Source organism: Bos taurus, chromosome 1 (assembly GCF_002263795.3).
Source record: "Bos taurus isolate L1 Dominette 01449 registration number 42190680 breed Hereford chromosome 1, ARS-UCD2.0, whole genome shotgun sequence".
In the NCBI taxonomy this organism is placed as follows: Eukaryota; Metazoa; Chordata; class Mammalia; order Artiodactyla; family Bovidae; genus Bos; species Bos taurus.
In genome coordinates this window covers 111,198,266-111,224,569 of record NC_037328.1, presented here as the reverse complement: position 1 = coordinate 111,224,569, position 26,304 = coordinate 111,198,266, and the positions used below count along the sequence as shown (strand labels likewise).

Below are 26,304 nucleotides of genomic sequence, written 5' to 3'. Positions count from 1 at the left end.
GGGTAGCCTGTCCTCTGTGTTTGAGAACTGGATTGTTCTCATTAAGTATTGTTGATGCAGAAATGTAATTTTTATATTCCTTGATGCTTCTGATTACCTAAATCTCAAGATAGCTTTCTGTACAGTACATTAGGAAATTTCATTCCATACCTCTAAAGTTGGGACTGTGTGGTTATAATACTGCAATTTCCTCAATGCCAAAGCCTGGATGGGAGCACCAGTGTCCAGGTGACACTGCCAGGAGCTCTTCTGGACTTCTTCCATACAATAGTATAGCATACTCTCAAGATAGTACTATACTCTCAGCATACTATTATACTCTCAGTATAGTACAAAATATCCTTTCAAAGGTAAGCGACTCTATGTAGAGTTTGGATTAAATGGGATCTCCTAAAACTTAAGATATACAATCATGGTTTCATGATTTAGTATTGCTTGTGCATTTTCTTATTTAATGTGATAAATTTCTACATACAATTACTGAAAAAGGAAGATCTCTGTAGCTTAGTTAGAAATAAAGAGTCACTGCATAAAAATTTTCATGCATAGTTCCATGGAAAATGCTAAAATACTTCATCTGCTTGATACGGCTATACATTTTTCATTAGGAAAAGGATGTTATAGATTTAAAAGAAGAAGCTGAAATCATTAACAACTGGAAACCATCAAGTATGCATAAAATAAACTAATCTTTATATGTAAATTCATAAATCTACAGGGAAGCATGGGAACTGGGTTAATTTGAATGTAATAGGTTTGAGAACTTTTTAAAAATCTTCAGGATTTTGCTAAATTATCCCTTATTTATTTCCTCAGTTTTAATTTCTCTACATTTCAAAAACTTCTTAGTCAAAAATTTGTGAACACTTTGTATTATAGTCCAACTTTGAGTTTTTGTTAGTGATACTTAATACTATGAACATCATGAAACTTACAACACAAGAGGGAGAATTTGAAAGGACTGTTATAAAAAAATTTTTCATTCTTTTTCACAGTATATTATCCCTATCTTATTTTCACTAAGAGAGTTTCTTGGCCTCACTATGGAATTAAAATGTATTTCCTAACATATCCTGATAGTCCTATGAACACACATTTTTTAATGAACACCACAGTAACTCAAAATTATTACTGTTTGGGGGAGAATAACTCACTGAACTATCAAAGAAATGTATCCCTGCACAAAGATAAAAATTTGCCATGAACTTTTTAGAGACAAAAGTAAGTATAATGGAGGTCACCTTGACTTTCAAACCTTGACAGCAGCACTTTTCCAGAGAGTTCTTATTCATAGTAACTTACTATGGAAAGGCAAGGTATAAAGCCAAGAATAAAAGTATGTATTGCTGTATTCCAGGTCCCATGCTAGGAGTTCACAGAAAAAGAAAAATATTGGCCTGTAGTTTTCTTTTTTTGTGGCATCTTTGTCAGGTTTTGGTATTAGGGTGATGGTGGCCTCATAGAATGAGTTTGGAAGTTTACCTCCCTCTGAAATTTTTTGGAAGAGTTTGAGCAGGATAGGTGTCAGCTCTTCTCTAAATTTTTGGTAGAATTCAGCTGTGAAGCCGTCTGGACCGGGGCTTTTGTTTGCTGGAAGATTTTTGATTACAGTTTCAATTTCCATGCTTGTGATGGGTCTGTTAAGATTTTCTATTTCTTCCTGGTCGAGTTTTGGAAAGTTGTACTTTTCTAAGAATTTGTCCATTTCTTCCACGTTGTCCATTTTATTGGCATATAATTGTTGATAGTAGTCTCTTATGATCCTTTGTATTTCTATGTTGTCTGTTGTGATCTCTCCATTTTCGTTTCTAATTTTGTTGATTTGATTTTTCTCCCTTTGTTTCTTGATGAGTCTGGCTAATAGTTTGTCAATTTTATTTATCCTTTCAAAGAACCAGCTTTTGGTTTTGTTGATTTTTGCTATGGTCTCTTTTGTTTCTTTTGCATTTATTTCTGCTCTAATTTTTAAGATTTCTTTCCTTCTACTAACCCTGGGGTTCTTCATTTCTTCCTTTTCTAGTTGCTTTAGGTGTAGAGTTAGGTTATTTATTTGACTTTTTTCTTGTTTCTTGAGGTGTGCCTGTATTGCTATGAACTTTCCCCTTAGGACTGCTTTTACCGTGTCTCACAGGTTTTGGGTTGTTGTGTTTTCATTTTCATTCGTTTCTATGCAAATTTTGATTTCTTTTTTGATTTCTTCTGTGATTTGTTGGTTATTCAGCAGCATGTTGTTCAGCCTCCATATGTTGGAATTTTTAATAGTTTTTCTCCTGTAATTGAGATCTAATCTTACTACATTGTGGTCAGAAAAAATGCTTGGAATGATTTCTATTTTTTTGAATTTACCAAGGCTAGCTTTATGGCCCAGGATGTGATCTATCCTGGAGAAGGTTCCATGTGCGCTTGAGAAAAAGGTGAAATTCATTGTTTTGGGATGAAATGTCCTATAGATACCAATTAGGTCTAACTGGTCTATTGTATCGTTTAAAGTTTGTGTTTCCTTGTTAATTTTCTGTTTAGTTGATCTATCCATAGGTGTAAGTGGGGTATTAAAGTCTCCCACTATTATTGTGTTATTGTTAATTTCTCCTTTCATACTTGTTAGCATTTGTCTTACGTACTGTGGTGCTCCCGTGTTGGGTGCATATATATTTATAATTGTTATATCTTCTTCTTGGATTGATCCTTTGATCATTATGTAGTGACCTTCTTTGTCTCTTTTCACAGCCTTTGTTTTAAAGTCTATTTTATCTGATATGAGTATTGCTACTCCTGCTTTCTTTTGGTCCCTATTTGCATGGAAAATCTTTTTCCAGCCCTTCACTTTCAGTCTGTATGTGTCCCCTGTTTTGAGGTGGGTCTCTTGTAGACAACATATGTAGGGGTCTTGTTTTTGTATCCATTCAGCCAGTCTTTGTCTTTTGGTTGGGGCATTCAACCCATTTACGTTTAAGGTAATTACTGATAAGTATGATCCCGTTGCCATTTACTTTATTGTTTTGGGTTCGAGTTTATACACCGTTTTTGTGTTTCCTGTCTAGAGAATATCCTTTAGTATTTGTTGGAGATCTGGTTTGGTGGTGCAGAATTCTCTCAGCTTTTGCTTGTCTGAAAAGCTTTTGATTTCTCCTTCATACTTGAATGAGATCCTTGCTGGGTACAATAATCTGGGCTGTAGGTTATTTTCTTTCATCATTTTAAGTATGTCTTGCCATTCCCTCCTGGCTTGAAGAGTTTCTATTGAAAGATCAGCTGTTATCCTTATGGGAATTCCCTTGTGTGTTATTTGTTGTTTTTCCCTTGCTGCTTTTAATATTTGTTCTTTGTGTTTGATCTTTGTTAATTTGATTAATATGTGTCTTGGGGTGTTTCTCCTTGGGTTTATCCTGTTTGGGACTCTCTGGGTTTCTTGGACTTGGGTGATTATTTCCTTCCCCATTTTAGGGAAGTTTTCCACTATTATCTCCTCAAGTATTTTCTCATGGTCTTTCTTTTTGTCTTCTTCTTCTGGAACCCCTATTATTCGAATGTTGTAGCGTTTAATATTGTCCTGGAGGTCTCTGAGATTGTCCTCATTTCTTTTAATTCATTTTTCTTTTATCCTCTCTGATTCATTTATTTCTACCATTCTATCTTCTAATTCACTAATCCTATCTTCTGCCTCTGTTATTCTACTATTTGTTGCCTCCAGAGTGTTTTTAATTTCATTTATTGCATTATTCATTATATATTGACTCTTTTTTATTTCTTCTAGGTCCTTGTTAAACCTTTCTCGCATCTTCTCAATCCTTGTCTCCAGGCTATTTATCTGTGATTCCATTTTAGTTTCAAGATTTTGGATCAATTTCACTATCATTATTCAGAATTCTTTATCAGGTAGATACCCTATGTCTTCCTCTTTTGTTTGGTTTAGTGGGCATTTATCCTGTTCCTTTATCTGCTGAGTATTCCTCTGTCTCTTCATCGTGTTTAAATTGCTGAGTTTGGGGTGTCCTTTATGTATTCTGGCAGTTTGTGGAGTTCTCTTTATTGTGGCGTTTCCTCACTGTGTGTGGGTTTGTACAGGTGGCTTGTCAAGGTTTCCTGGTTAGGGAAGCTTGTGTCGGTGTTCTGGTGGGTGGAGCTGTATTTCTTCTCTCTGGAGTGCAATGAAATGTCCAGTAGTGAGTTATGAGATGTCTATAGTTTTGGGGTGACTTTGGGCAGCCTGTATCTTGAAGCTCAGGGCTGTGTTCCTTTGTTGCTGGAGAATTTGCTTGGTATGTCTTGCCCTGGAACTTATTGGCCCTTGTGTGGTGCTTGGTTTCAGTGTCGGTATGGAGGCATTTGATGAGCTCCATCACTGATGAACATAGATGCAAAAATCCTTAACAAAATTCTAGCAATCAGAATCCAACAACACATTAAAAAGATCATACACCATGATCAAGTGGGCTTTATCCCAGGGATGCAAGGATTCTTCAATATCCGCAAATCAATCAATGTAATACACCACATTAACAAATTGAAAAATAAAAACCATATGATTATCTCAATAGATGCAGAGAAAGCCTTTGACAAAATTCAACATCCATTTATGATAAAAACTCTCCAGAAAGCAGGAATAGAAGGAACACACCTCAACATAATAAAAGCTATATATGACAAACCCACAGCAAACATTATCCTCAATGGTGAAAAATTGAAAGCATTTCCTCTAAAGTCAGGAACAAGACAAGGGTGCCCACTTTCACCATTACTATTCAACATAGTTTTGGAAGTTTTGGCCACAGCAATCAGAGCAGAAAAAGAAATAAAAGGAATCCAAATTGGAAAAGAAGAAGTAAAACTCTCACTATTTGCAGATGACATGATCCTCTACATAGAAAACCCTAAAGATTCCACCAGAAAATTACTAGAAATAATCAATGACTATAGTAAAGTTGCAGGATATAAAATCAACACACAGAAATCCCTTGCATTCCTATACACTAATAATGAGAAAACAGAGAGAGAAATTAAGGAAACAATTCCATTCACCATTGCAATGGAAAGAATAAAATACTTAGGAATATATCTACCTAAAGAAACTAAAGACCTATATATAGAAAACTATAAAACACTGGTGAAAGAAATCAAAGAGGACACTAATAGATGGAGAAATATACCATGTTCATGGATTGGAAGAATCAATATAGTGAAAATGAGTATATTACCCAAAGCAATTTATAAATTCAATGCAATCCCTATCAAGCTACCAACAGTATTCTTCACAGAGCTAGAACAAATAATTTCACAATTTGTATGGAAAAACAAAAAACCTCGAATAGCCAAAGCTATCTTGAGAAAGAAGAATGGAACTGGAGGAATCAACCTGCCTGACTTCAGGCTCTACTACAAAGCCACAGTTATCAAGACAGTATGGTACTGGCACAAAGACAGAAATATAGATCAGTGGAATAAAATAGAAAGCCCAGAGATAAATCCACGCACATATGGACACCTTATCTTTGACAAAGGAGGCAAGAATATACAATGGATTAAAGACAATCTCTTTAACAAGTGGTGCTGGGAAATCTGGTCAACCACGTGTAAAAGAATGAAACTAGACCACTTTCTAACACCATATACAAAAATAAACTCAAAATGGATTAAAGATCTAAATGTAAGACCAGAAACTATAAAACTCCTAGAGGAGAACATAGGCAAAACACTCTCTGACATACATCACAGCAGGATCCTCTATGACCCACCTCCCAGAATATTGGAAATAAAAGCAAAAATAAACAAATGGGACCTAATTAACCTTAAAAGCTTCTGCACATCAAAGGAAACTATTAGCAAGGTGAAAAGACAGCCTTCAGAATGGGAGAAAATAATAGCAAATGAAGCAACTGACAAACAACTAATCTCAAAAATATACAAGCAACTCCTACAGCTCAACTCCAGAAAAATAAATGACCCAATCAAAAAATGGGCCAAAGAACTAAATAGACATTTCTCCAAAGAAGACATGCAGATGGCTAACAAACACATGAAAAGATGCTCAACATCACTCATTATCAGAGAAATGCAAATCAAAACCACTATGAGGTACCATTTCACACCAGTCAGAATGGCTGCGATCCAAAAGTCTACAAATAATAAATGCTGGAGAGGGTGTGGAGAAAAGGGAACCCTCTTACACTGTTGGTGGGAATGCAAACTAGTACAGCCACTATGGAGAACAGTGTGGAGATTCCTTAAAAAACTGGAAATAGAACTGCCTTATGATCCAGCAATCCCACTGCTGGGCATACACACTGAGGAAACCAGAAGGGAAAGAGACACGTGTACCCCAATGTTCATCGCAGCACTGTTTATAATAGCCAGGACATGGAAGCAACCTAGATGTCCATCAGCAGATGAATGGATAAGAAAGCAGTGGTACATATACACAATGGAGTATTACTCAGCCATTAAAAAGAATACATTTGAATCAGTTCTAATGAGGTGGATGAAACTGGAGCCTATTATACAGAGTGAAGTAAGCCAGAAGGAAAAACATAAATACAGTATACTAACGCATATATATGGAATTTAGAAAGATGGTAACAATAACCTGGTGTACGAGACAGCAAAAGAGACACTGAGTCTTATGGACTCTGTGGGAGAGGGGAGATTTGGGAGAGTGACATTGAAACATGTAGAATATCATGTAAGAAACGAGTTGCCAGTCCAGGTTCGATGCGCAATACTGGATGCTTGGGGCTGGTGCACTGGGACGACCCAGAGGGATGGTGTGGGGAGGGAGGAGGGAGGAGGGTTCAGGATGGGGAACACATGTATGCCTGTGGTGGATTCATTTTGATATTTGGCAAAACTAATACAATTATGTAAAGTTTAAAAATAAAATAAAATTTAAAAAAAAAAGAAAAAGAAAAATATATAAATGTATATATATGCTTTCAACCTTAATGATAGATCCCACTTCAGAATAAAACATTGAAACTATTTCAATTTGTTTAAAAAAACAGAAATTACCACTTAGCCCTAGTGTCCTGTAGTGTCTAATTTTATTTCAACACTGTGTTATTTCACCTGTGTTATTCTGTACATTTCTTTAATTATAGTTGATTTATTATATTATATTGGTTTCAGGTATATAGCATAGTGATTCAATATTTTTCTAGACTATACTCCATTTAAAATCATTATAAAATATTGACTATATTCCCTGCTCTATAAAATATATCCTTTAGCTTATTTATTTTATATATAATGGTTTGTACTTTAATCCCCTACCCCTATCTTGCTCCCCTCCTTTTTTCTCCCTCCCCACTGGTAACCACTAGTTCATTCTCTATGTCTGTTTCTGTTTTGTTATAGTCATTTGTTTATCTTATTTTTTAGGTTCCACATATAAGTGATAGCATACAGCGTTTGTGTTTCTCTAACTTATTTAACTCAGCGTAATGCCCTCCAAGTCTATCCATGTTGCTGCAAATGGCAAAATTTCATTCTTTTTCATGGCTGAATAGTATTCCAGTGTGTGTGTGTGTGTGTGTGTGTGTGTACACACGTATATATACCACATCTTTGTCCATTCATTTGTTGATGAACACTTAACTTTGCTTTCATATCTTGGCTCTTATAAATAATGCTGCTCATAACACTGGGGTGCATGTATCTTTCTGAATTATTGTTTTCATTTACTTTGGATATATACTCAGGAGTGGAATTGCTGGATAATATGTTAGTTCTAGTTTTTGTTTTTTGAGGAACCTATGTTCTGTTTTCCACAGTGGCTATACCAATTTACATTTTCACCAACCATGTACTAGGGTTCTCTTTTTTCCACATCCTTGCCAACATTTATTATTTATTTGGTGATGTCATTCTGAGGGGGGCTTCTCTGGTAGCCCAGCTGATAAAGAATCTGCCTACAATGTGCAATACCTGGGTTTGATCCTGGGTTGGGAAGATCCCCTGGAGAAGAAGATGGTACCCCACTCCAATATTCTTGCCTGGAGAATCCCCATGGACAGAGGAGCCTGGCAGATTACAGTCCATGGGGTCACAAAGAGTCTGACTCAATCGAGTGACTAGGCACACACACACAGTGATTCTGAGAGGTATGAAGTGACATCTCGTTGTGGTTTCAATTTGTATTTCCCTGATGATTAGTGATGCTGAGCATCTTTTCACGTGCCTATTGGCCATCTGTATGTCTTCTTTGGGAAAATATCTGTTTGGGTTTTCTGCCCATTTTTTAGTCAGGCTATTTGTTTTTTGTGTGTGTTTTTTTTTAATATTGAGTTGTATAAACTGATTATATATTTTGGATATTAACCCCTTATCTGTCATATCATTTGCGGATATTTTCTCCCATTCTGTATGTTATCTTTTCATTTTGTTGATGGTTCCCTTTGCTGTGTAAATGCTTTTAAGTTTAGTTAGGTTCCCTTATTTATTTTTGCTTTTGTTTTCTTTGTCTGAAGAGACAGATCCAAAAAAATATTGCTACAACTTATGTCAAAGAGTGTTCTGCCTATGTTTTCTTCTAGGAGTTTTATGGTTTCTGGTCTTACATTTAGGTCTTTAGCCCATTTCGAGTTTATTTTTGTATATGGTGTGAGAATATGTTCTAATTTTGTTCTTTTACATGTCCAGCTGTCCAGTTTTCCCAGCACCACCCGTTTCTTCTACAACTGCTTCCAAAAGAACAGAATGAACAAGGCACATTAATGATGTGTGCTGGTTATAAGTACCCTGGAAACTTTGTTGTAAGAAATAATTTTCAACATGTAAATACTAGAACAAAAAGATATGAGAAATTGACCAAGGAACCTTGGGCAATATACTAACAAAATATAAACACTGCCTCTTTTCCATGTTCAGGAAATAGGAAGAGCTATAATTTGTTAGAATCTTCGTTTATGAATGGATTTCCCAATAAAGCAATAAGAGTTTTTTTTTTAATAACTTTTGCTTCTTATTATAAAAGTAATAATATTCATTTCAATAGTGTGGACAGAGGAGTAAAACTCCCTAGGAAGAAAAACCCATCAAAGAACTTCTGGTTTTATTTTATTTAAGAATTTCCTAACAGGCTCAAGGTGCTAAATCAATTCATTTGGGAGTCACACCCACATGAGAAAATGTAAGGAGCTTTAGCCATGGATTTACATTATTATGTATCATTAATTCTAACATCTTAATGCGGGGAGTGGGTCACTGTTTTCTGGGGGAAGGTTTAAGGCACTGAAATTTCCTTCCTATGCTGTGTGCACAGCAGCTCCTGCTTTATAGAACAAAACCGCCTCTTCTAAACTTCTTGCCCCACCATCCTTCATCCTACTCCCGTCACTACTGCCCTGTCTTTAAACTTTACTGGTCAGATTAATGGAGAAACTGAACAAAACGGTTCCAGGCAGATTTGTTCTGAAACAAGTCTTAAAAATGAAGCTAGCAGCATCCCTTGGCACTTAAAAGTACTTTAAATCAAAGAAAGAAGGAAAACATCAAATATTTGTACATTCTCTATAAGGATCATGAAGGATGTAATGTCAATCCTAGCCATTTAACCCTCAAAACCTCCAGCCTTCAGACACGTATTAGAAGGTCCACAGACCTTTCTAGAAGACCCAGCCTTATCCCAACCATGCCTAAGCTAAGATTAGGCTCCCTCTGCCTTGTCCATTGGTACACTCTGCCCCTGTGTACTCTATATGGTACACTCATACTCTCAAGGATATACCCAAGAATTCCTTCATTGACAACTACAGCTCCTTATGGTTCAGCTCTCAGCCCTGGCTCTGAAGTTCTTAAGTGTTTGAGAGCTTAAAGTCCAGAATGGCTCTACGCATGAGGTCACATGGGAAGACAAGATTAAAATGTCCTCAGATGGAGTTGGGAGAATCTGGGAGCAGGGAGATGGCCCATGGGAGTGGCCTGTTCTTCATCCATTAGAGGAAGTTTGGGGGCAGAAATAAATGTAAAGCTTACCATAAGGAAGATTCAGTAAGGAAGCATTTGGCAGAGAGAGGAATGTCGCAAGATTCATGAAAGCAAGATATTGTTTGGTTTCAGAGCATTCAGAGCAAACACTAGACCATACCATTTGGCTGGAACCAGGATACACAGGGGAGATGGGGAAGTCATCACCAGAAGATAGCATGAGGCTGAGGAAAAACCATGCCCTTGGGTACCCCACCACTAACCAACTGTGGAAAGTTATTTTTCTACCACTTCACTTCCTCATCTGTCTATATGTGGAGTTCTTCCGATCTTGCAGAGCTGCCTGTGAATGAGAATACTTCTTAAAGTACATGTCCCCTGCCTTGAGAGCCCTCTTTTGTTCTGTGTGGACATTACCACTTCCTCGCCTAGTTGCCTTGCTATTTCAAGCTCTTTTATAAAGTACAGATGTGAAAGCAGCCCTTCATCTCCCCCCTCCCTGCTCAGACCTTAAATAGTATTATTGGCTCTTGCAAGAAAAGGTAACCAGAGTAAAAATGTAAAGGCTAGGCTGTCATCACTTCTGTTATCCCAGGCCAGATGCTCATTAGCAATACACTGAAAGCCAAAAATGAGAGACCAGGCTGCAGCTTGGATCCAAAAATAAAGGCCAGGCTTGGTAGAGAACATCTGCAGATGCAAATCAGAACAACAAAGAATGCTTTGTCTGTACCATTTGAAAAAGATAGGGCCTTGAGCTGTGTCCCACATGCCCAGACATAGGTCTTCATCCAGTTTATCTACCATGACCACAACGGGGCTGCTCAGAACATTGCTTTGCTACTTAGCCATTCACTCTGCTGCCTTACCAGTAGGAAGACAGCTGTATTCCATGCCCTTTAAGAGGACACCAAAGGCAAAAGCCAATTCTTCATCTCTGTTACCTCTCTGTACATCTCAGGCCCATTTTCTGAGACTTCCTCTCAGGCCAGATTTCTAGGGTATCTGCATTCTGTTTGTTTTGATCCTCCATCAAATGAACTCACTTCACCCAGCTTATTAAAAGAGCAGCATTCTTTCTTCTTCTTCTTTTTTTAATCGTTTTATTTTTTATCAGATTTTTTTAAATTTTATTTTTAAACTTTACAATATTGTATTAGTTTTGCCAAATATGGAAGTGAATCCGCCTCAGGTATACCTGTGTTCCCCATCCTGAACCCTCCTCCCTCCTCCCTCCCCATACCCTCCCTCTGGGTCGTCCCAGTGCACCAGCCCCAAGCATCCAGTATCGTGCATCAAACCTAGACTGGCGACTTGTTTCATACATCATATTATACATGTTTCAATGCCATTCTCCCAAATCATCCCACCCTCTCCCTCTCCCATAGAGTCCATAACACTGATCTATACATCTGTGTCTCTTTTGCTGTCTTGCATACAGAGTTATCATTACCATCTTTCTAAATTCCATATATATGCATTAGTATGCTGTATTGGTGTTTTTCTTTCTGGCTTACTTCACTCTGTATAATAGGCTCCAGTTTCATCCACCTCATTAGAACTGATTCAAATGTATTCTTTTTAATGGAGAGCAGCATTCTTTCCATACCATATTGCGATTAACAGTGGGAAGTTGGTTAAATCCTGGCTCCAACTCCACCAGTTACTGATTTATGGACTTTGGACAAGTAACTTAACCTAGAAGAGACCATAGGCAAGACATTCTCTGACTTAAATTGCACCAATGTTTTCTTAGGTCAGTGACCCAAGGCAATAGAAATAAAGGCAAAAATAAACAAGTGGGACTTAATCAAACTTAGGTTTTGTGCAAAGTTTTTGCACAGCGAAGGAAACCATAAACAAAATGAAAAGACATTTTCATTTTGGACTGGGAGAAAATATTTGCAAATGAAAAGACCAACAAGGGCTTAATTTCCAAAACATATAAACAACTCCTATAATTCAATAAAAAAAAAAACCCCAGTTGATAAATGAACTGAAGACCTAAATAGATATTTCTCCAAAGACATACAGATGGCCAATAGGCACGTGAAAAGATTCTCATCATCACTAATTATCAGAAAAATGCAAATCAAATCTACAATGAGTTACCACCTCACACTGGTCTGAATGGCTATCATTTAAAAATCTACAAATAGTAAATGATGGAGAGGGTGTGGAGAAAAGGGAACCCTCTTACACTGTTGGTGGGAATGTAAATTGGTGCAGTCACTATGGAAAACAGTATGGAGGTTCATCAAAAAAAACTAAAAATAGAGTTGCCAAATGATCCAGCAATCCTACTCCTGGACATATATCCAGACAAAACTATAATTCAAAAAGATACATGCACCCCTATGTTCATAGCAGTACTGTTTACAATAACCAAGACATTAAAACAACCTAAATGTCCATCAACAGATGAATGGATAAAGAAAGTGTGGTATTATATATATATATATATATATATATATATATATATGCACATGCGCGCACGTGTGTGTGTGTGTGGAATGGAATGGACTGGAGTGGAATATTACGCAGCCATTTAAAATAATGAAATAACACCATTTACAGCAACATTGATAAACCTAGATATGATCATACTAAGCAAAGTAAGTTAAAAAGAGAAAGACAAATACTGTATGATTTCACTTATGTGTGGAATCTGAAATATGACACAAATGAACATATCTATGAAACAGAAACAGACTCAGAAACATAGAGACCAGACTTGTGGCTGCCAGTTTGGAATGAGAGTTGGGGAGAGAAGGTTTGGGAGTTTGGGATTAGCAGATACAAACCATTATATATGGGATGGATAAGTAACAAGATCCTAATATATAGCACAGGGAACTACATTCAATATCCTATGATAAACCATAATGGAAAAGAATACGAAAAAATATTTCTGTGTATAACTGAGTCACCTTGTTGTACAACAGAAATTAACATAGCATTGTAAATTAACTATACATGAATAAATTTAAAAAAAAAAATAAAATGATGGTCTTTAACCCTGGGTGCAATTAGGATTATCTGAGGATCTTTTAAAAATTCTGATGCTGGGGTCCTGTTCCCAGAGACTCTGATGAACTGGTCTGTCGAGGGACTAGGTCAGTAGAACCATTGAAAGCTCCCCCAGGATATTCAAATATGCAGCCAGGCTTGAAAACCTCTGATCCAAGATAGTGAATCAGGGAAAGAACCAACATGCTGCACATGTTCTCATGTTCGAGACATTTCTTTCAGGGCTGGATGCCTGAGTTTTTAAAGTGTTTGTTTACTGATTCAGTGAATGATTATTAAGTACCTACTATGTGTCAGTCTTCACTTCAGTGGCTAGAATTAAACACTTAGATTAAACTTGATCGCTGCCCTCAGAACAATCTGGTGGGGTTGTCATATGTGAAAAAAAAAAAAAAAAAAAAACCATGTAGTTACAATGTGATATGGTTGGTGTGGTAATAATACTTTGTTCAGAGTAGTTGAATGGGATGAGTTCTTCTCCCTTCAAAGCCCAGATGCAGAATCACGAAATCATAGTAATGAAGAAAGGTTAAGGTCCCAAATTTTGTGTGTGATGAAACTTGAAATCCAGAGATTGGGACTTTCCTGGGGTCATGGAGTTAATGCAACAGAGATCTAGAGGAGAGGAGGTGTTAAGGAAGTCTAGCAGCACTGGACTCTGAAGCTGAAATTCTGGGTCCTGAAGAATAAATAGAATTTGGATCTAAAGACATGGGGAAGGGTTCCATTCTCAGAAGACTCTGCCCATTGCTCAGAGGGGAAATGCACACAGGAAATGCCCTGGCCCTGGTATAGGAGGCCAACAGCTTGTCGTCTCATCCTCCAAATCAGCCCTGGCTTGGACTTAGATTCTGCTTCCTGCTTTCCAAGAAATTTGGGGGACACTCCCACCCCCAGTTCTACCTCTCTCTGGAAATAATTCTATTCGAATGAGATAGTGAACACACTAATTTTGTGCAGCATGTAAGTCTAAGTTCAACGACAGCTTCAGTTTGCATTGCCAACCTTAAATCCTTCAGTGATGTAACAGACGAATAACTCTAAACACCTCTAGATTAAATACCTCTCAACCATTTGGTCAGCTTTCACTGCATTAACCTGGAATCAATGTGTGCGCTATTTGCCAGACTTAAAAATTGTTAAATCCAGAATGCAGTGCATTGAATTGGCTCTGCATTCTCCCCTGGTTCTGACCTTGATGTTGTCCTTGAAGTCTCACCTTCTCTCACACTACATCCCTTTAATCAGCAAATCCTATCACCTTTCCTTCAAAATCTATCAAAAACTCAAGCACTTCTGACCATCCTCATTTCCAGCACTCAGACCAAACCACCTTCACGTCTCACCTAGATTGATCATGATAGCCTCCTCACTGGTGCTGGTGTCTCAACCTCAGAGGTGAGCTCTCAACACCACAGCACAGGTTCCTTTTCATAGAATCAGACTGTGTCACTTCTCTATTCAAAACTCCTCTCCAAAGTCCTTCTTATGATCAAGATCACTCCATGCAATCTGTTCCCCATCACCCCACAGACCTCATCTTCTCTTCTCTGGCCATTGGTCTCCTCATTGACCTTGAACATGCCAAATAAGCCCCCTCCACATTATTCCCCCCTGCTGGAATGTTCTTCCTCAGGTAGCTTCCTAACTAGCTCCTTAACTATTTTTGGGTCTTTTTTCAAAAGCCACTGTCTTTGTGAGCATTATCTGGTCACCCCATGTAGAATCTCAACACCCACCCCCTGACATTTTAGCTACCAAATCCCACCTTATAAACATGACTCTCTTTAACACTCATCAGTCAACTTACACATTTCATATTTTATTTATGAAATTAACATTCATAAATAAACACCGTATATTTAGCTTGTTTTTCTCATTATTTTGTCTTGCCTCTTAAATCTGCTCCTCCATTATGGGAGAAATAATATTCTCACTGTTGTATCCTTATAATTTAAGTACAATGCCTGGCACAGAGTAGACTCAAATAGTGGACTTGTTGAATAAAAGAATGAAGAAAAGTTAGTTGTGATATAATAAATATTATAATTGCATTTTTATATTGCCTTCTTGAATATATCCAAAACATAAGCAAGTCAAACTGCAGTATAGAAATAGAAGCCACCAAATCTATAACCCTCAGTTCAGTTTAGTTCAGTCGCTCAGTCATGTCTGACTCTTTGTGACCCCATGGACAGCAGCATGCCAGGCTTCCCTGTCCATCACCAACTCCCGGAGCCTGCTTAAACTCATGTCCATCAAGTCACTGGTGCAATCCAACCATCTCATCCTCTGTCGTCCCCTTCCCCTCCCACCATCAATCTTTCCCAGCATCAGGGAGTTTTCCAATGAGTCAGTTCTTCACAGCAGGTGGCCAAAGTATTGGAGCTTCAGCTTCAGCATCAGTCCTTCCAATGAATATTCAGGGTTGATTTCCTTTAGGATGGACAGGTTGAATCTCCTTGCAGTCCAAGGAACTCTCAAGACTCTTCTCCAACACCACAGTTCAAAAGCATCAATTCCTCGGCGCTCAGCTTTCTTCACAGCTCAACTCTCACATCCATACATGACTACTAGAAAAACCATAGCTTTGACTATATGGACCTTTGTCAGCAAAGTAATGTCTCTGCTTTTTAATATGCTGTCTAGGTTGGTCGTAGCTTTTCTTCCAAGGAGTAAGCGTCTTTTAATCTCATGGCTGCAGTAACCATCTGTGGTGATTTTGGAGCCCAAGAAAATAAAGTCTCTTACTGTTTCCACTGTTTCCCCATCTATTTCGCAGGCAGTGATGGGACTGGATGCCATGATCTCCATTTTTTTTTAATGTTGAGCTTAAAGCCAGCTTTTTTCACTCTCCTCTTTCACTTTCATCAGGAGGCTCTTTAGCTCCTCTTCGCTTTCTGCCATAAGGATGGGGTCATCTGCATATCTGAGGTTATTGATATTTTTCCTGGCTGTCTTGACTCCAGCTTGTCCTTCCTCTAGCCTGGAATTTTGCATGAGTTACTCTGCATATAAGTTACATAAGCAGGGTGACAATATACAGCTTTAATGTTCTCCTTTCCCAATTTGGAACCAGTCAGTTGTTCCATTCCCGGTTCTAACTGTTGCTTCTTGACCTGCATACAGATTTCTCAGGAGGCAGGTCAGGTGGTCTGGTATTCCCATGTCTTTCAGAATTTTCCACAGTTTGTTGTGATCCACACAGTCAAAGGCTTTAGTGTAGTCAATGAAGCAGAAGTAGATGTTTTTCTGGAATTCTCTTGCTTTTTCTATGATCCAACAGATGATCTAAACCCAAATTGAGGGACATTCTATCAAATACTTGATCAATGTCAAGATTATGAAAGACAGACAAGGAAAGACACAACAGAGGACACTAAGAAGACGTGAAAACTTAATGCAATGTTGTGTCCTGTATAGGATCCTGGAACAGAAAAAAAGGACAATGAAATTCAAAGGTCTGTAGTCTAGTTACTAGTACTGTAGCAGTGTTAGTTTGCTGGTTATGATAATTGCACCCAAGTGATGTGAGATGTTAAAGGGCCAAGGAGGTAGCCTACCTGTAGGGATATGGCAGTTAAACTGTCAGGGGGTGGGTGTTGAGATTCTACATGGATGACCAGATAAGGCTCACAAAGAAAGTGGATTTTGAAAAAAGACCCAAATGTTACTACTTCTGAATATCTAAATATTTCTTCATATAAGCAAGGAGATCATTTAAATGATAAGCGTGTTTCCTTATGCTTAGCAATTACCCAGTAAACCACCAACAAGGTAATTAAGTAACCAAAGATAGAGGGGTGTGTGTGTGTGTGCCTGCATGTGTGTATAAAGCCAGTTTTCATTGTCTTTTACATTTCATTGATCATTTTCTATGCTCGGGTAGGTATATGCCAAGGGCCTCAAATAGAGGTTTTCAAAGCATATATTCCTTTGTACACGAAGGAATTTCATCAGAAGACACAATAACAGTTCAAAGTTCTCTTTATACTTCCTCTGCTTTAAGCAAGTTAGAAACAACAAGTGTCAGTTAAGTAAAATGATCTTCTAAATAGCATCTCACTAATTTGAAACATCACAGTGAAATAATCATATGCCATCCTAGGTCTCAAGAAGGCATGTTCTCATTAGAGGCAGAAAAATGATCAAGGAAACTGCCACAGAAGTTTTTGAGAATTGTATTAAGTAATAAACCACCTTAGATCTTGTGAAGAGGGGTAGTAGAAATAAAATCACACAAGTAGAGTTTTCCTGTCTGAAAAACTGCCACTCAGTCCTTCTCCATCCTGGGGGAATACACCTATTTGTAAGTGTCAGCTCTCCCTCGTGGTTGGTGGTGGACCCTGCCTATACTGTGCCCCTCCAATCCACAGGAAGCCTTGCAGCCAGGGACAAGGACTTTCCCCTGCCCTTCTCCAGGAGAGGGCACAGCTGTGTAGGTTCAGGGGTGAGTAGAAACACATCAATCACACAGGGGTTAGAACTGAAGACTGACACACCAAGGAAACCAGAATTGAAAGAGACATGTGTACCCCAATGTTCATCGCAGCACTGTTCATAATAGCCAGGACATGGAAGCAACCTAGATGTCCATCAGCAGACGAATGGATAAGAAAGCTGTGGTACATATACACAATGGAGTATTACTCAGCCATTAAAAATAATACATTTGAATCAGTTCTAATGAGGTGGATGAAACTGGAGACTATTATACAGAGTGAAGTAAGCAGAAAGAAAAACACCAATACAGCATACTAATGCATGTATATGGAATTTAGAAAGATGGTAATGATAACCCTGTATGCAAGACAGCAAAAGAGACACAGATGTATAGAACAGTCTTTTGGACTCTGTGGGAGAGGGAGAGGGTGGGATGATTTGGGAGAATGGCATTGAAACATGTATAATATCATATATGAAACGAATCACCAGTCCAGGTTTGATGCATGACACAGGATGCTTGGGGCTGGTGCACTGGGATGACCCAGAAGGATGGTACGGGGAGGGAGGTGGGAGGGGGGTTCAGGATGGGGAACAACATGAACCCGTGGCGGATTCATGTTGATGTATGGCAAAACCAATACAAATTGTAAAGTAAAAAAAAAAAAGAATTTATCTTGAAAAAAAAAAAAAAAGAACTGAAGACTGTTGATGAGCATTTTTCATATTTATATAAATCAAAATATACATGTTTATTTGGTGGGAAACTATCCCAGTACTTTGTACATTGATGATAGCCAAAAAGCCAATTCAATTCTATTTAACCAGATAATTATCAACCATTTTCCAAGGACTGTTTTATTCCAGGACTGTAGAGATAAGAAGATAAATGAAATAAAGCCCTATACCTCAAATAGCTTACTCGCTAGTAAAAGATTTAAAGTTTGTAAACAAATAACTATAAAAGAAATAAATAGCAAATGTCTAAAAGGTCAGGGAGGTAGCCTACCTAAATAAAATAAGCTGAATGGCGGAACAACAGAATCCCCAAAATGGAACCAGATTCTTCATTTTTACTACATTATGATGTGGCTATGTATGTGTGTGTGTGTGTGTGTGTGTGTGTGTATAATATCTATATTTTATTTTATATTTAAAAATTTAAACTAAAACTGAAAAAGAAAAAACATTTATTATTATTGATATCTTATAATTCATTACTGCTCTGTCTTGGAATCAGAAACCTGATGTCTTTTCTTCTGTACTAAAATGTCAGCCAGGTCTATTTACTGTAATGTATGGTACGAAGCCTTAAATATGTAAACTAGGGTTGGTAATTTTTTTCAGATTAATTTTGGAATAAAACTGCTCCTAAACATAAGATTTTCCTAACATGGCTAGGTTCTTATAAGGAGGGTTATATCCTCCAAGATGGAAATACTATTCTAGCTTTCAATGTTGCCATGGTATTCAATGCCATTTTGTAGTAGAGTTTGGTAACTTCATAGCCCTTCATTTATACTACCAAAAATTAAGAAAGGTATGGCAGAAAGTGAAGAGGAACTAAAAAGTCTCTTGATGAAAGTGAAAGAGGAGAGTGAAAAAGCTGACTTAAAGCTCACCATTCAGAAAACTACAATCATGGCATCTGGTCCCATCACTTCATGGGAAATAGATGAGGAAACAGTGGAAATAGTGTCAGACTTTATTTTGGGGGGCTCCAAAATCACTGCAGATGGTGATTGCAGCCATGAAATTAAAAGACACTTAGTCCTTGGAAGGAAAGTTATGACCAACCTAGATAGCATATTAAAAAGCAGAGATATTACTTTGCCAACAAAGGTCCATCTAGTCAAGGCTATGGTTTTTCCAGTGGTCATGTATGGATGTGAGAGTGGGACTGTGAAGAAAGCTGAGCGCCGAAGAATTGATGCTTTTGAACTGTGGTGCTGGAGAAGACTCTTGAGAGTCTCTTGGACTGCAAGGAGATCCAACCAATCCATCCTAAAGGAGACCAGTCCTGGGTGCTCATTGGAAGGACTGATGCTGAGGCTGAAACTCCAATATTCTGGCCACCTCATGCGAAGAGCTGACTCACTGGAAAAGACCCTTATGCTGGGAGGGATTGGGGGCAGGAGGAGAAGGGGATGACAGAGGATGAGATGGCTGGATGGCATCACTGACTTGATGCACAAGAGTTTGGGTGAACTCCGAGAGTTGGTGATGGACAGGGAGGCCTGGCATGCTGCGATTCATGGGGTCGCAAAGAGTCAGATATGACTGAGTGACTAAACTGAACTGATTGAAGCTGAATAAGCTGAAGAATTGATGCTTTCGAATTCTGGTCCTGGAGAAGACTCTTGAGAGTCCGTTGGACTGCAGGGAGGTCAAATCTGTTGATAGTAAAGGAAATCAATCCTGAATTGGAAGGACTCATGCTAAAGCTGAAGCTCTAATACTTTGGCCACCTGATGCAAAGAGCCGACTCATTGGAAAAGACCCTGATGCTGGGAAAGATTGAAGGCAAAGGAGAAGGGGGAGACCGAGGATGAGATGGTTGGATGGCATCGCAGACTCAGTGCACATGAATCTGAGCAAACTCCAGGAGGTAGTGAAGAACCAGGAAGCCTGGCATGCTGCAGTCTACGGGGTCACCAAGAGTTGGACACAACACAGCAACTGAGCAACAACAAGCTAAATAATGCTGGTTTGTTTTCTTAAAGCATGAAATCCAGTATTCAAAGGTCCCATTTTGGAAATTAAATTTCAGGTCACCATTTTCATATCTGGGAACTGACTGCAATGTTGAAAGAGTGAACCAAATTATTCTTTAACAAATGAATTTTCCAAAGACTATGTTGTCAGGACTGAGAAAAGCAAATGAGGTATTCGTGTAAATTATTCTGAATGTCCCAATAGAAAACTATCCACAAGGTGTCGAAGACGTGTAATGTCAGCAAGAAGCTTGGAACTTTGAGCCAATCTTTGCTGCTAAATGGATATGGACTACTTCCTTTGATGATATGAACAGTTAAAAAAAAAATGCTCTCCAAGATCACAGCACAAGCCAGCAAATTCATTAAGCAAACACTGACCTGATTTTTCTCCAAGATATAGAAGAATAGCTGATTCATGATATTAATTACCAAATCCATGGCTTATTTCCTTTTAGCTTTTTAGCCCGAAGCCATTCCTGATAAATGAGGAAATTAATGGACTTCTGCTTAGTGCCCCTTCAAAATACTGCCACCTCAGATCTGTTGCTTGACGAGTCCAAGCTTAGCCCTGCCCTCTGTGAGAACCCGATCTGTAGTAACACAATTTGGAACACTGCCTTCTATATCCAATGGTCTGAGACCCTTCTCATCACAAAGTAATTCTGATGTTTTGCCTTGCAGAGCCTCCTTGTTCAAAAATTCTTTAACCCTTCCAAAATTCTCAGAGCGTCACAAATAAATATAGCTAATAGTGTGCTATTATTTATATATATGAGCTCATTTACTACAATAGAAAATGCCACCAATAATTTAACTTATCCTGAAAGTTCTCAGCCAGATTTTCAACATGCTGAGCAGAAATGTTTCTGATTATAGGAACATTTGCAAGTGCTTGTTTATACTCTGGACACATAATTTCTGCTACATTCAAAAGAAACCCTTTTGTAAAAGTGTTATCTGTAAAAAGGTTTCGTTGCCCAGACAATTTTTCCACTTAATAGAGAACTGCACTTCACAGCAGATCTTTTATTTTATTCTCATTCAAAACAAACACTGCCATTTCTTCAGTCCATCAAGTTTCCAAATGCCCATCTTTTCTGTATAATACCAGTCATGGCTTATTTTATTATGGTGCCTTAAGTTGTAATTTTTCTGTTGTAAACATTCTTTGTTTACAACAAAGAATTTTCTTGGAAATTCTTCACATCTACCAAAAAAGGGACCCTTATTTTTTCTTGAAATACTGAACTCTGTTTTTTAGGAGATGCACAAGTCCCTTTTTCTCTAAATTTTACAATTAAAAAATAGCAGTAAACACGTGGGAGTAAATAACAACTGCCATTTGATCTCAGTGTTGAAAATACAAAGAAAGGTGTATGACCTTTGAATAAACAGGGAGGACATCGCCCCTCAGATTCAGGGCATGCTGGCTATGTGGGGACACTGACCCTCTGTCATTAGCAGAAGCTAGAAGTCAGACATTTAAAAGAAAAATCTCCCAAGATTAAGCAGATTAATCTCCTAAATTATCAAAAGGTTGGTAACTTTTATTAAAATTCCAAGTGGGACAACATTGTTCTTGCTGGGCACAACAAGTCTGCAAACCGAGTGCAATCTGTAAACCTCCCATTTACAACCTCTGGGGATGGAGAGAGTACCAGTAAAATAATATATATCCTCCCTTTGTGTAGTCCCTGAGATTTAAGAAGAAAAAAGGTACAGTTACATCAACATGCTTCTATGGGGGTATGAATCCAAATACCACAATTAATTTTAGAAAGTTACTGATGAGGTGGCAAAATGCAGTGAGAAAGATATCCTCCTCGAAGCCCAGCACATGTGGGGAATCCTGAGTGTATCATGTATTAGTTTGGTTGCTGCTAGAGTCGTCATCTGGAAATTGGGATAATAAAATTACCTTGTAAGTTTGTTAAAATTCATAGTGATGAACATACACATGTTTCTCAGTGTACTATTGGCATTTGGAAGATGTTCCATAAATGGTAGCTAACCTGTTATTGCAAAACATAAGTTTCCAACCACATTTCTTTGTTGCCCCCACAAATATGAGCTGCGCCCAGTCACCTCCTGTTACCCCTCCCTCTCCACGCCGTGTTCCCTCACCTGGCGCAGAAGCCCACGCCACAGCTCCTCAGCCCACTCAAGTGTTCTACTCATCTGCCTTGCCTGCACTCTTACCTGTACCTGGAATGCCTGTTCCTCCCTTCTTCGTTCATCTACTTCCTTTGAGACTTAACCTCTTCTCAGAAGTCTTTCTTGAGGGCCACCTCCCTCCAGTCAGAGTAGAGGACTCCTTCCCCTCCTGCCTCGTATCTGCCTTCATCATATCATTTGTCAACTAGTATTGTCAACTGTGAGGGGCTCCCAGGTGACTCAGTGGTAAAGAATCCTCCTGCCAGTGCAGGAGATGTGAGTTTGATCCCTGAGTCAGGAAGATCCCCTGGAGAAGGAAAGGGTAACCCACTCCAGTATTCTTGCCTGGAAAACCCCATGGACAGAGGAGCCTAGTGGGCTGCAGTCCACAGGGTCACAAAGAGTCAGACAACGACTTAGCGACTAAAGAACAGCAGTTGTCAATAGTGAGCTCTTGGAACAGAGGAGCTAGGGCAATCACCTCACTATGCTGAGCATGTGGGTTCAATGACTTTGCCTGGAAGGTAGTTAGAGCTCAAAAAAAAAAAAAAAAGGGGTCAAGGAGAGAATTATGAATGAGTGAGTGACTATAGACCTGAGAGGCAATAGCCCACTCAGTGCCTGATTCTCTCTTGCTTTACACATGCAGCCCTTTGGCAACTGGTTATGCCTCTCCTGCTTGCCTTCCCGAACCTCACTCAGCAGCTACTGCCTCTATCCCACCCCAAAACCGAATGGCAATTTCCATTCTGGAGGGGCAGATCATAAGAGAGGAAAAAGCTTAACTGTCACCCCTTGCAGCTTGGAAGTGGGGACTGGAAGAACCTCTGAGAGGGTTCCTTTTGAAAGGGAATAGAGACACAAAATAGAGTCCCTCACTGGAGACAAAGGAAGGGAAAATTTGACCAAAGGTCTTCCCTTCCCTTTCAGAACTGCTAACTTCTTAGCCAGGTGGAATGAAAATGAGTGGGCAGTGGATGCAGGCTTGGGGCACTGCCTTCTTACACAGCAGCATATACAGTCCTAAGTCAGAAGAAAAAGCTAATGCTTTTTAGACATAATACTAATAATAGTATTAGTAGACAGGGCTAATACTAGCATATACTGGGCCTTTAAATGAAGAATAGACAAGCAAAGGGATGCAGATCCCTGCTGGGGAACTTAGTGATAGAAGGAGGATGGGCAGCACTTCCTGTCCAGGTACCTTCATGAGCAACCTACTGAAGTAGCCCCAGTGTAAGAAAAGTATTTTCCTTAATGCACAACATTAGAAAACTGATTATGAATAACATGCAAGTATTTATTCTTTTCCAGGAACATGGGTGACATTTGGAGGTCAAATTTCAGATGAGGTGAGTTACTTTTGTCTCCAATTATGCTGATCATAGAAAATGCAAAGCAAACTGTATTTTACAATACAGTTTCTGTGATTCTAGTATTTTAAAAGGATAATATTTTAATCACCGGAAATGGCTAAGATTGACTCAGAGATTATTTTCCACTTTATCTTGCTTCCTGTATTTTTCACATTTAGACTATTAATAGCTCTTGAAGCTGTCAATCTACTAAATGAGCAGGCTCAATAATTAGAGGACAATCAGTTTTGGAATTAGTATTTAGTAACTTTACGAAGAGATTTTATTGCTGGCATGTGTATACATATGTGTTTTAGCTTCACCTAGACCAACTGGCCCCAGTTTGTCTTGTTCCCATTTTAGTATTTCTCAGTCTTAGGAAAACTGGGTCACCCAGACTTGGGCAAGTTAATTCAACCTCCGTTCCTCATTTTTTCATATGCAAAATGGGAAGTTCTGTTGAAAATATTAACCATGTTATGCATGTCAGACATTTATATAGCCCTCTGACTAGTAAGTTGCAGGTAAATGGGACCTATAACAATCGTATTTACTATAGAACTCCTTTACACCTTCATTTACACATTCAGAATGGTGCTTATCAAAATGATAATTCTGACCATTGCCTTTAACGATTACTTTCACGGCATAAATGAGCTATGGAGGCATTGAGTACCAACAGCTTCCCTGAAGAAACCCCTCAGGTCCCGTCAAGCCTTCCTTCGCTTCCTTGATACCACTGAGGAGTCAGGGATAGTGCATCTAAGCGGATATACTCACTGGGCTTCAACTCACTCTGCATTAACTGGATTTGTTAACATTTACAAATGTTAAATGTTGCCACATTAGTAAAATGCAGATGATGGTCCCTAAGATTAATGAAGGGCTCAGCCTGGTGCCTGACACAAGACAAGCTCTTTTAAAGGTAGTTCTTACTATCATCCCTAAGGAGACACTTAGGGAGATAAAGGGTCTTTTCCACAGCTCACAAGCTCATCCTGTTATTTAATAGATCCATAGGGAGGGGTCTTATCTTCTTATTTTTATCTATCTGAATGCCTGTTCCCAATATTGGTCATAGGTAGCATGGCGCCCCACTCCAGTGCTCTTGCCTGGAAAATCCCATGAATGGAGGAGCCTGGTGGGCTGCAGTCCATGGGGTTGCTAAGAGTCGGACACGACTGAGCAACTTCACTTTCACTTTTCACTTTGATGCATTGGAGAAGGAAATGGCAACTCACTCCAGTGTTCTTGCCTGGAGAATCCCAGGGACTGGGTGGGGGGGCCTGGTGGGCTGCCATCTATGGGGTCGCACAGAGTTGGACACGACTGAAGCGACTTAGCAGCAGCAGCAGGTCATCACAAAGGGCTTGTTACAGTGGAGAGTACTTGGGAAGCAGACCTGAGGTGGAAATTAGCCTGCAGAACAGTTATTAGGAATCTGGGCTGTGATGCAGTCTCAGCAGTGAACTCAGCTGACCCCATGGAGATCTCTGAAGCTCAGATGGCCCTGCAGAGCTGTCCCAAGTTGGGGCAAGAGGAGTATTTATATCCCTTGTATGACCAGTCATTGGACAGAGGCTGCCCTGGGAGGCAGGTCTGTCCCTGGGCTAGGTGACTCACTTTAGCCAAGTGCTTTCTGATGACGGCATTCCTAAGAGCTGGGGAAATAATTCCTTGAGTTCGAAAGGAGGACCAGGGTGGTCATCACCAGGTCCACTCCAGGGCCATCTCAGGAAAGGAGAATTGAGGCAGCACAGAGGCAAGTGCACAGATATCAAAGCAATGGATGCAGACTTCAATCAGATGCAAAATAAGTGATAAGGAAGGAGGGAGGTCTAAAGTTAATAATCCACTGTATCTAGCATGTGCATAACCTCTTACTGGCTGGTATGGTACTTGGAGCGGAAAAAGACAAATATACCTTCCCTTTCAGAGCAGAGGAGTCAACTGTAAGCATGTTATTCCCCTCTTCATCTTTGCTCTGCCCTTGACAGTGTCTGCTCTCTGCTGCAATGAGCCCAGCTTGCCCAGGTCAGAGTACATAGGGCCAGCCTCTGAAACAAATCATTTTAAAATTATGATTCTAAAAACTACACAATAAAGCTGTTGTGAATGACTGAAGAGACTTTCACCTCAATACAGACCAGACAAATAGCTGTTGTCCTTCTGGAGAGTAGCTGTGGCTTTTCCCCAGGGCCCAACAGAGAGATTGCCAGCAAGGAAGATAGGAGACACAGCCAGACCACAGTCACACCCATGGCTGAACTTGTCAAGTTAAACTATTTCCATGTGGCAGTGGAGGCACAAAGCCGATACTAACCTTAATATGCTGAGTGATGTAATTATCAGTGCCACCTTGGGAGGTAGTGATGTCCCCATTACTGTGTGAGTTCAGCCATTTATTGAATAGCCACTTGGCAGGAATGCTGTTAGGCTTCTTTCAATTGCAGGTAACAGTAAATCCAATTCAAACTGGCCAAACAAATAAGGGGAAAAACTATTTTTACTTTCTAATTAGAAATTCAGAGTTAGAGCAAGCTTCCAAGTTGACTCAGTTAGAGCCTCCGTTGCATTTCCTAGTGATTCTCCTGGCCCTGTGTTCCTTTGTATGTCAACTTCATCCATACAAAATAGTAAGATAGCAGCAGGCATTCTAGATCTCAGTTAGAAAAGTAACTCCAGGG

General features: G+C 39.1%; 1 protein-coding gene across 4 annotated transcripts in view; it reads left to right on the top strand.

Annotated features, from left to right (window-relative positions):
• KCNAB1 (potassium voltage-gated channel subfamily A regulatory beta subunit 1) overlaps positions 1 to 26,304 on the top strand; it is a 450,359-nt gene that overhangs the window by 335,229 nt on the left and 88,826 nt on the right. For 2 of the 4 annotated variants that reach the window (XM_005201728.5, NM_001025336.2), the window contains 1 exon segment: positions 23,577 to 23,614. In XM_005201728.5, the coding sequence (XP_005201785.1) occupies positions 23,577 to 23,614 (38 nt within the window). 4 annotated transcript variants of the gene reach the window in all.